Source organism: Varroa jacobsoni, unplaced genomic scaffold, assembly GCF_002532875.2.
Source record: "Varroa jacobsoni isolate VJ856 unplaced genomic scaffold, vjacob_1.0 scaffold_735, whole genome shotgun sequence".
Classification (NCBI taxonomy): Eukaryota; Metazoa; Arthropoda; class Arachnida; order Mesostigmata; family Varroidae; genus Varroa; species Varroa jacobsoni.
The window spans coordinates 63,267-74,772 of NW_019213637.1; the positions used below are offsets into that span (position 1 = coordinate 63,267).

The following is an 11,506-nucleotide window of genomic DNA, read 5'->3' on the forward strand; positions in this document are numbered from 1 at the left end:
TCGGTCGATGACTTGAAGGCTGTGCAGCAATTAGCTAGACGTACCGGGTCGACTTCAATGAGGCGGCAAGTGCTGGTAGAACGCAAAGGTGTTTCCACGCTACCTAGATGGGGCGGGATAGGCGCGTGAACCTGTTCTGAAAACTAGTCTGGTGCAATACAGTGAGTTAAAAAAGAAAGCAAACGCTTCTTAGGATGACGGCCATTTAGCCGTTATCCAAGCAGTATGTACAATGTATTTTAGGAACTGAACATTGAAAGAAGCGTAGCGTATCATCTTCCATAATTCTTATCATTTACGGTGGACTTATCAAATAACACCATTACGAAATCCGCATGTCTGACAAAGACGTGTGTATGCTTAGGTACGACAAAAACTTCAATCGCGCTCATTCGAATTAAAATGATTTGCACGATTTCAATGATCGTTTGACTTATTTATGGGGTTAGCAGTATTTCTTACAGCAATCCCTAATTAGCTACAGGAAATAATCCTAATTTTCTAAATTTATGCACTTCCCAAAACCGAAATATGAGAGAGAAATGAGCCTTTACTCCACCTAAATATGTTGTTTTTGGTAAAATTGAGTTGCCATTAATTAAATGAAAGATTTTTTAATCAGCTAACAAAAACACTGTCCGCAGCTTGATAAACAACAATATTGCTAGGATCGTGCTAATTTTTTTCTTCGTCACTCGTTGGTACACCTGGTAGACAGGTGTTGATGACGATGATTACGTTCGTTTTTGCTAAGCTCGGTCAATCTTCGTACAGTTATTTGATATACGAATATGTAGTCTTGTCTAGAGCTCCGCACAATTTGTCTCCTAGCGGACACTATTACGGAAGCTATCAAACTAATCTATCCGTCTATTATAGCAATAGTGGTAGTATGAATTGAGCGGGCCAATTGGCTTGCCCTTCTGCTACTAGTGCGTCGATAAGTAAATGCCGCGCCACTGTCGGTCGCCGCCCTCTGTTGTTTTTGCTGCTGCTGCTGCTGTTGTCGTTGTTGTTGTCTAGCCGGCCGCCGTTGCTGTGTCGTCAGCAGGCTAGCATAACAAGCGTTATGTGTACAGCGGCAGCACAGAATCAGTCGCGTGGGGCTGCCACCCCTGCTTATTGGCGCATGTGTCCCTCCCTATCTATCTGTCCGTCGGTCTGTCTGATTCGCCTATGTGTGTGTGAGAATTTGTTTGCATGTGCCTGGTGATTTAATGTTTCGGCGGTGAGACGGCCGACAAAAGTACTCCCTTCTCCTCTCTCTCTTCCCTCTCTCGCTCTCTATCCCTCCCTCCATCTTGTCGTCTCTGGCTCCTCGTCACTGTTCTAACACTTCTTTATCGTCACTCCTGTGGGGTTTCTCCCGTTCGATTTTGGCCGTGCCACTCTCCCCGCAATCATCGAAGTGTGCTGACCCGGCCAAGCCACGTGACCACGTGTCGACCAATGGGAGTCGGCGACCGCGCGACCATGCCACAGCTCAACAGCGGCCATAACACGAATGAACGTTCGCTCACAGCCATTGCCTCCGACGACACCAACAGACTCTGCGACTACGACGAAATGTTTTCAGTCCCTCCCCCCTGTTTCTTCGCTGTTTTTTTTCATCTGTCTGCCTCCGTAGCAGCTTGTTCGTGCTGAAGCAGCCGCGACGGCGACAACAACAACGCCCGTAGCCACAGCTAGCAGGCGGTCGGCGCCAGCGCCCGCAACAACCCGACAGACCGCGCCGCTAAGCAGCAGCAGCAGCAGCCGCCGAGAGCTTTTCGAGCGGGCGCTGTTTCTGTGTGCAGTATGTGAGGCGGCCTGTAGCGGGATGGAGTTGTGGCGATGAAGTGGGAAGCGGCAGTGAGCCGTGCTGCGGAGCTCTCTCTGTTCTGTTGTGTTCTGCTGCTGGAGCAATCGAAGACAGGCAGGGGGAAAGAAACCAGGAAGGCGGCTCTCGACAGTATTGTGAGTTGGCGGCAGCCCATCATAGCGCATTGCTATCCCCGCTACCGGCAGCTACTACAGAGCAGTAGGGGTAGTGCTGTGTACGCTCTTTCATTGTCGTCGTCGTCGTCGTCTTCATCATTTTAGAGGATCGCTTCTTCTTTGTCGTCGTCGTTCGCCCCACCATCCTTCTTCCATCTCTCTGCTCGTAGCGGCAGGACCACCATTGCTCCCACGGCTGGCTGCTATAGGCATTCGTACGCACGTAGATGCTGCGTTCTAAGCGCCACAGCAGCCTCGGCCACCATCAGCCCGAGCGGCATCGAGTGATAGTGGCAGCAGACGGTGGCGAGGCGAGTGGGTGAGTGGGTTGAATAGAGCTGACAGCAGCAGCAGCAGCATCGTCGTCACGGCAGCTAAGCAGCCAGCCATCCAGCTAACTAGAAAGGAGGCAGGCGGGTTAGTGAGCCGCTAAGCGGGCAAGCGACGTGCAAACTAGCAGCAGCAGAAAAAGTCGCGTCGTTGCTAAAACAAGACGACGACGACGGCGGCGACGACGACGACGTCGACAACGACGAGGAGTGCTGGTGAGCAAGCGGACAAACGTACAGGAGCCGTTGACTGTGCTTGCTTTGGCCGTCTGTGTTCTACTACTGCTGCTGCTGCTGCTGCTGCTGCTGCTGCGAGGAGCTGAGTGCCGCGAGCAGCCGCCATCAAGCCGCCGAGTAGGCAGCAGCAGCAGCGGCTGCCGCCGCAGTGCCACTGGCATACACAGCAATAATACTAATACAACAGTGCTGGTGTAATAGGCGAGACAACGACAGCCACAGCAACATACATTGGCATCAGCAGCAGCAGCAACGGAGTCAGTAGGCTGTGGAGAGGTGATGTGCAGTGAACAACAGTAAATGTTGATTTCCAGTGCTGTTCAACTATCTGCCTGTCTGCTTGTCTACCTAGCTTAGCCGTTCTTGGGCTACCGTTACCGTCGCCAGCAACCCTCCGCTGTAGCAGTCACCGCTGCCGGGAAAAAAACAACGCGAAGAAACAGTTCTTTTCGCTGTTGTTGTTGTTGTTGGTGGTGGTGGTGGTGGTGGTGCTGTTGTTGTTGGTGTGGTAACTGCAGTAGTAGCAGCAGCAGCAGCAGCAGCAGCAGTAGCAATGGTGGTGCTTACCTATAGTGAGTGAATGGTGGAGCGTCGGATGGACGAGCGAGCGGCGACCACCATCACCAGCAGCACCACGGCCATAATCAACATCATCATCACAATCATCGTCAATCCTTGTGGTCTATGCCGCTACTCGTTGTAACAGCAATAAGCATCTCCCGTAGAACTGCTACTTCAGCGAACACTACTATCAGCCGTGGTATTAGTGCAACGACGACGACAACAACAACGACAACGACGACGATGATGACGACGACGACGACGACGACAACAACGATGATGATGACGATGATGATGATGACGTCCGTCAACCAAAAATACGAGAGTTCTGCTAAAATTGCTACAACAAGCACTACCAGTGCGGTGATGATCATGATGATATAAACCAGCAGCAGCAACAACAACAACAACAACAACAACAACAACAGCAGCAGCAGCAGCAGCAGCAGCAGTAGTAGCAGCAGCAGCAGCAGCAGCAGCATGTTGGTTTGCTGGCGGTCCAGCATTGACGGCGATACAAAACAGCGGTGCTGCTGTTAGTGACTGCAGCACGGCGACAGATCAACATCATCGGAGCCGCGACGGCAACGAATACTAGTAACAGTAACACTTGACGGTTCTCGTGGTGCGTTCTAAAAATCGGCCTACGTTAGAGTTGTATCATCCGTGGAGAGCGCTGTACAGTAGCAGGCCGTGAGTGTGGGTCGAGTTAGCACGAGTAACACTACTCAATAACAATAGTCAATCGAACGAAAAACAAAATACGCGGCCAATCTATCCCCCACGATGTTGCCTTCTACGACGAGAGTATATCTGTGTATGTGACCAGTCACCGCTATACAAAGCGGACGGCAGCTGCGGCAGTTTCATACGAGTACCATTTCTACTGCTACAACTACGACTACATTTACGAATGCTATTATCTCGTTTCGCTACTCGTACTGCTATTACGAGAACAAGTCCGTGCCGGCAATCGGGTTTGTCTGTGAGTTGTGCTGGTGCCGCCATCGAGGGCTGCGACAACAGCGGCAGCGGAACACAGGGAGCCCCGTAGCAGAGGCAAAAAGTGCTCGGCATCAGAACGAAGACCGCCAGACAGCCAATCAAGCGAACACCCCGCGAATCAGTGCCTGGTTGTGATAGTGATAGCAGCAGCACTTGCTGGCGTTGGGCTGGGGTCTGCTACCTCCGCGGCCACCGGCAGCAAAAGCAGTAGCCACCGCGGCCGCCGGCAGGAACGGCTGCAAACCGAGGCCGTGTCTGTCTGTCTGTCTGTCTGTCTGCCCGTCGCTCAGTGCCGACAATTGCAACGCGACGACAACAGTGGCAACGACAAAAGCGCAAGAAGACGACGTCAACTAATGAACGACGGTTACCATCGTCACCGCCGTTCGCTCATCACCGCCCGCAGTCTGTCCAGCAAACAACAACAACAGCAGCAGCTGAGAAAGAAGCATGTGCCTGGACTGCCTGAGACGGCGAGTGACTTAAGAAACGCAGCGGTAGGCCGTCTAGGCATCCACTATTCCTCGATGGTTGAAGCATGAAAGAACCAACGAAACAAGTAGTCATCAAGCTACGAAGGCTCTCCAAATCGCTGAACGTCCAAGGGAGCGCAGAAGTGTGCCTTAGTGGGTTACGACACCGTTCCGTTATTCGAGTTTCTACGGTGCATTGAGTCTTTGTTTCTTGTGAAGATCTGTGGTAAACAACAACAACAAGAGCAGTGTTTCGACTGAATCGCTTGTCAAAACCAGCAAATAGCCTGTTTATTCGCTAATAGTGTTCGCCGTCAGTGCAGAGTGTGACATTGAAACGTAGTAGCTAATTGTGTTCTGCCCTGGAACGATTGTGTGCTCCGCCAGGACAACCCCCGATCCCGCACTGCTCCAACCGATCCTGGTCTTGGTCTCGTTGTTGTTGTTGTTGTTGCCCTCGTTGTTGTTGTCGTCGTTGTCGCCGTTGTTGTTGTTGTTGTTGTTATTATCATCGTTACCGTAGTTTCAGTCATAGCGCTGGCAGGTAATAGTGGTAGTAAGGATTGTACTAACGTGAGTTGAGCGAAATTGCCGGCCGCCGCGGCATCGGGGCCAATCGTAACACAAACGAAGGACGGACAGCAGCTGGCATTGATACTTTCAACATTACGGCCAGCAGCGGCAACAAGAACGGCGCTACCGAATCGTCGCTGTTACTACTACAACAACTGCTACAACTATTACTGCTTTTCCTTTTTCTGCTCCCACAGCAACGACGAAGACGGAGGCAGATACACCTCTGTTCGCGTAACGTAACTGACCAAACGTCAACGAAACCAACGGCAGCAGCAGCAGCAACAACAACAACAACAACAACAATACTCGTATGGGGTCGCCGGTCGTCACCGCTGTTGCCCCTATCCGCGGCCGCGTTCAGTAACATCCCTTCCGTCTTGGCTACCTATCTATCTATCAATCAATCACAAAACCCTCGCGCTCACCTAGCAGGCTAGCTACTGCTACCTGTCGTTATTACAGAGCTTCTACTTCTAGCTTTACTTGTCGGTTATTATTAAGAAAACCGGGAGGAACAGAGCCGACGGCAACGACGTCGAAAAGAACAAGAAGCACGAGGCGAAGCTGACTACAACGAAAACGTTCTCTTCCCGCCGATTACTAGTGCCATTGTAGTCGACCCGCGTCTAGGCATGTAGATAAACATATATAGATACAGCGCGGGCGGGTGTATGCGTGCCTGCCTGTCTATGACAATTGTGATGGTGACAATATTGTTATTAGGCGTTGTACAACGTGCTCGCGTCCGGCAACGTTATACACGGGGCGGTAGCGAACGACAAAACTGAAAACAACTAAAACAATCTGCAACCGAAGGCAACAGAAAATGTTCTATCCAAGCAAATTCGGCAACAACGGCAGCACGGTAACGTCAGAAGCAGCACAGACGTAGGCTGAAAGAACAAAGTTTATCATTCCTAACTCTGGAGTAATTAGTTAACTGAAAGCCACTGATTAGGAATCACAGGCAGAAAGCACACGTACTCTCCGTAAGCCTCAATGGCTCAGTGCCACTCTCTGTCCACGTAAGCATTCAAGTATAATCGGAGGCCATCGCTCGAGGTTGTTGGTGCCGCTGTTCGAGATCGAACAACACACGGAATCGCAGGGGATCACCAACACAGAGTAGCGAAAGACGAAGGTTGAATCAACGCATGGAAGGTGCCGGCGGGGGCGACGGCATTACGCCACGGCTTTTCTCCTAAGGCTCACGAACGGACACCGGCAGAGAACGAAAACAAAAACGCAAACAGAAGCAGGCAGCGGGAGCGGCGGCGGCGCCGGCGGCGGAAGCTGCAGCAGCACCGAAGCAATCCACAGATAGAATCGGCCTGTGTCCTACCACTCCTCTAACCGCCCATCCGAACCTTTTTACATGCAGATTTTCTGCGTCCGACCGCTCAGTAGATCGATCAGCCGCGATTTGGCAACTGTTATTCGCAAGTATTAAATCCGCATGGTTGGCACACGGTCAAAAAACTAGAGCATTGTTTTAATTTGTTAGCAGCGCCGCCGCCGACGGCAGGCAGATATACACACGCGGAGGGAGAGAGAAGTGTATAGATACAAAGGCCGAAGTAAAAACGTAACAAGCTGCACCAACTCGCCTTGTGCCAGTAACCTCAACAACGTAGTGGGGTTCTATGTGTGTCCAGCGTTATGCGTGTGTCTGTGTCGAAGTGTAAAAGCAGTTTGGGAAAACTCTTGCCTTTTTAGGGTAACTGTATTCATTGTTATCGCAGCAGCAGTAAGAACAACAACGATTATTCCCGTCACAAATTTTAGAACGACGACGTCGTCGTTGTGTTCTGCTCATGTGGTGAGTATGTTTGGGTTTGCGAGTGGTGAGTGAGCGAATGACGCTGGAAGAGCTGTCTGTACCCCCGTTGTTCGCTCATCCAGTCGTCAGTGGTCTTTCCTCTGCAGCGGCTTCAATCAGCGGCAAAAGCGGTTGTGTGGTGTTTATTGACGCTCGGTAGCAGTTCGGACGAAGCGGACTGGTGAGGCAAGCGTGCTGCGGGCTGAAATACTTGGCTTTGGAGTTGCTTTTTTGATCGTGCATTTGAACGTGCAGTGGCATGCGTATGTCGGCGATGCTGATAGAATCGTATCGTTAATGGAATTGTTTGTCGTATGCATTATAGTGACAGCTCCTCACAGCAGCAGCAGCAACCGACTCGTCAACAACAGAAATCAAAATGAACAGCGAATGAAGTGAGAAAGGGAGGGGGACGAAGAGAACGAAATCGTTTTCTGTTGCGGTCGTGGCTGTGAGAAAGGTGGTGTTGTTGTTGTGGTTGTTTTCACGCCGTGCCAACTACCGCTATTACCGCAATAACAAATTCAATTTTAGTGTAATAGTGCCTAAGATCATGAACAGCCCGTGTGGCCGTTTTGTCCTGCAATATTGGCGGTAACTGCCGGAACATCGTCGTTCCCGACCTTCAATTCGCTGTTCAACGAACAAAAAGATTAACCAAATTAGAGCTGTAAGCGCTCTCCTGCCTATGTTCGAACTTTGGGTGGCTTTTGGCGGCAACTTCTACAATTGTTCAAACGGTAACAACAACAACAGCAGCAAACACGCCTTCAGTAGCTAGGCAGCTAGAGTTAGTATTCCTTCGCTACTGCAGGAAATAGGCTGAGTGTCAAACACCCCATATCGACATACCACCAACGATCTGTGGGAGTGCTGGTGACTGGAACCCACGTCCTTTGGACCGACACAAAACCTCCGATGCCTGTTCGCTGCAATAGCAACAGCAGCAGTAGTAGTATCTGTGACGCGGCCGTGATATCCATCACCAACAGTGACCGACCGACCGACCGACTCTCACGCCGCCGCTGACGACAACGACTACGTCCGTTCGTAAATAGAACAGACAGACAGACAGACAGACCGACCGACCGACCGAAACACATTAGCCAGATAGCCAGCCACTGAGTCAGCTACAGCCTTAATTCCTAAATCGCCATTGGCTTTGATACTCCATTTCTATAACGACAACAACAACAACAACAGCAACAACCACAACCACAATAGTAACTACTAGCGGTACTACTACTTGTCCGAGAGGTGATACTTGTTGTCGGAGCGAAAGCGCCACGAAAGTACGAGGACGATTCGAAGGAAAAAATTTGTGCTTGTTGTCGTCATTGTTGTCGCAATACTACGATCAACAAAAAGAAGCAGCAAAAAGAAAGATCAGGAAGGCAGGGCACCTGCAACAGCAGCGAAGCGAATGATTCTGTGTTGCTGCGTTGTGGATGTGTTGACCTACTGCATGATAGCAGCACGAAGTCTGTTATTAATATGATTATTGCTATTGTGTATTGCTGTTGGATATTCATCGCAATAGTGAGTGTAGGTGTAGTGTATTGTACTACCACCGTTTAAGGGCCAGTGTCCTTATACCTACATCGATCAAGAAGGACGTGTGCCAGGAGTTGTGCTGTTGTGCGTTAGTTTATTGTGCTTCTACTACGACTACGACAACTATATCACTATTGCTTGTTTTTGGTGTCATCTTCATCGTCAATGTGCTACTACCGCTACGACTGCTGGTGCGGTCTTGTTGCGATGCGGGGGGGACCAGGCTGAAAAGAGACTAACGGTGGACGGACTCTTACCGTCCAACCGGCGGCCATCAATATCCACCACCTGCATCGGCATCGAACCATGGCCCACTATCAGGGAGGACCAACTGGTGCCTCCAATGGAGCCAGCCTTGAGGACTGTCACACGAACTTCTTCGCCTTGGTACGAGAAAGCATTCCTACCATGCTGCCTTAATATTTCATTACACTCTATAGATAAAACCTAATGGGTAACAAAAGCAAAACCCCATTTATGACTTTATTCTTAGGCGTGTATATATATATATGTATGTAGACAACCAATAATCTATGATATGCTTTACTCTTGGGGTGCGTCTGTGCCGTAGGGAATTTGTACCGTAGAACAGTAAGCGGTGGATCCTCCGACTGGCCAATCACCCCTTAACTAAAAGTAGCGAACTAAACGACCCCTTACTTTTCTCCGCTTTATCTGCCGTTGGTGGCGCAAACGGCCCAGCAGCCTACGACAGTATCTCACCTCCGTATTACAGAATCTCAGCGGGGGGGGGGGGGGGGGGACTCGGGTGTATTGTCATCGCACCATTCCACAATGTTGACATTGAACATAATGTGCAGTTTAGGAACACCGAGATTCGATGATATCTTTATGATCTACAAATGAGGCGTTTTTACTGTATTAATGGTATATGAGTAGACATTTGATAATCTTAAAGATTTAGTATATTACTTTGTTACCATACTATAGGATATGCAAATTTAATATTACTTTCCATGGGGCGATCATGTGGGAGGTCGTGTCTGTCACCTGTTAAGATGCTCCTGGCTCATGCATACACAATCACATCTGAATTAATTTGCTGAATCACATAAACATCTGCTCTCTTAGGTTGGCTTTTATCGTCAAACCTTCTGACAACTAGAATTCGTTTCTTCTGTAAAAATTTTTCATTTACGCGACTATTAGTACCAGGTTGTTGCCGCATAAATCTTGGGGACGAGCATGATCCCTAATATGGACAACGGTGTACACAAATGTACTATTATGTATGCATGTACGTATGTATGCTAACGTATCTATGTGGTACCAACTTTTGAGGGCGGAGTTATTACAATACAAATAGATAGACAAATGAACGCCACTGTTGGTGGTTGTGTCCTCGTCCTTTCACCTATTTAATATTATTATTATTATTATTAGACGACAAGGATCATAGTAACGATATTGCCGCTGCTGCTGCAGAAATCTGTACATAATTCAAATGCTGTTTTTATATTTAGTGAGCGATTTATTACTCGTGATGCACTTGAATAGCATAATTATACAATTTAAACTAGTTAATTCCTTGATTTGCAAGCCCTAATGCGTGCAGTGATTTTTTGAGAGAAAGACCCGTGTTGCCCGTGAATCGTGAGTATACTGAAACTAGAGGTTTCAATACGGACCTCAGAGTCTTAGGCTGCTAGTGTTCTTCTTTCGCACAGAGGATATGAGGATGAGAGGATATGGATTGCCAGGCATAATTCACGAATGGGCTGTTTAAAGTTCCCGGAGCGCAGTGCGTCGATTTGGCGTTTCTCGATATGAATCGATTTTATCCATTTGAAAGTCGCTCACAGTAACAATCTGTTGTGCACGTAAAAGGTGATTGTGTTCAGAAACCTATCTTCATAAAAATATGTCCTTGCATCAAAATGGTCACTGCGTAGGACCGTGTAGTCTTCCTATTTTAAGGAGCGCTATAGGGCGAGTACTCATTGGCTTTATTATTAGTAGAAGAACACCTCCTGACTTATCGTATACACTTTCAATAGAAAAAGCGTCGCAACTTAACAATGCAAAATCTGAGATGTATGAAGTTCTGAATTCAAACTGAGCGTTTCTAAACACTGGTTCAAAGGCTCAACAACCGATAGCGGTATCAGGAGTAGGGCTAACCCCCCAATGGCGATCGTTAGATCGAGCAATCTCCTTCACCCTAGCGTTCATTCAGCCGGCTTGTCGACCCTTCTTTTTCGCCTTTTATCGATTTTATAACGTTCCTACCCTCTACTTTCCGACAAAGGACACGACGTAAGCTGGAAGGAGAAGGAGCGGGCGGGCGGTAAGGCAGGTATTGTCCATCCTTGTTGAGTCTACGTGGTGGTGGCAGTAACTAATGAAGTAACGATCTCCTTCTGAATAACTGAATTCTAAATACGTAGACATATCTTAGCAACTCGACAATGTAAATGTTTGTTAAATTGGCAACCGACTGCACCGTTGTATACGCTTTAATATTTCATTGACAGTGACCACTAAGAAATACGTTACCTCATCAGGGTGTTCTCCTCCTTTTCACTGATATTAAGCATTTACCGGGAACCTTTCACTATTTACCAAAGCCGTTTTTCCTCAATGGCGGCAGCCCGACTCCTACCTCTGCTTCTCATAGCCCATACCGTGTTTCATCTTGGAGTGAGCAACAGCTACAGACAGGTGGTGGTGGGTGCCCTTGAGCAGCCACTGCAAATTGATTAGGTTTTGTGCCCAAAACTGGTGAGAACCTCTTTTCCCGGCGACCAAAGTATGCTTAGAATAACCAGCGCTCATTGTTGGTGGCCGTTATTTTTCGAAATGTTCAACTTATCTGTTGAGGTAAGTTCTTGGACACATATAATATATATGAAAATTCGAATATGCATATCCTATATGTGAGTTTCGGAACTATGATGTGCATTGATATTGCATTACCCTTTTCCTCTGTTTTTGCCTCCCACCTTTTTTCATTG

At 48.6% G+C, this 11,506-nt stretch overlaps 1 protein-coding gene across 1 annotated transcript in view; it reads left to right on the forward strand.

The window, feature by feature from the left end:
* Window positions 1–2,395: 2,395 nt before the first annotated feature.
* The window catches only part of LOC111263117 (mediator of RNA polymerase II transcription subunit 13-like), a gene marked incomplete at its 3' end in the record, with an annotated part of 11,399 nt that continues 2,288 nt past the window's right edge, over window positions 2,396–11,506 (forward strand). The window contains 1 exon segment of the mRNA XM_022837938.2: window positions 2,396–8,918. Coding sequence (XP_022693673.2) covers window positions 8,838–8,918 — 81 coding nt within the window.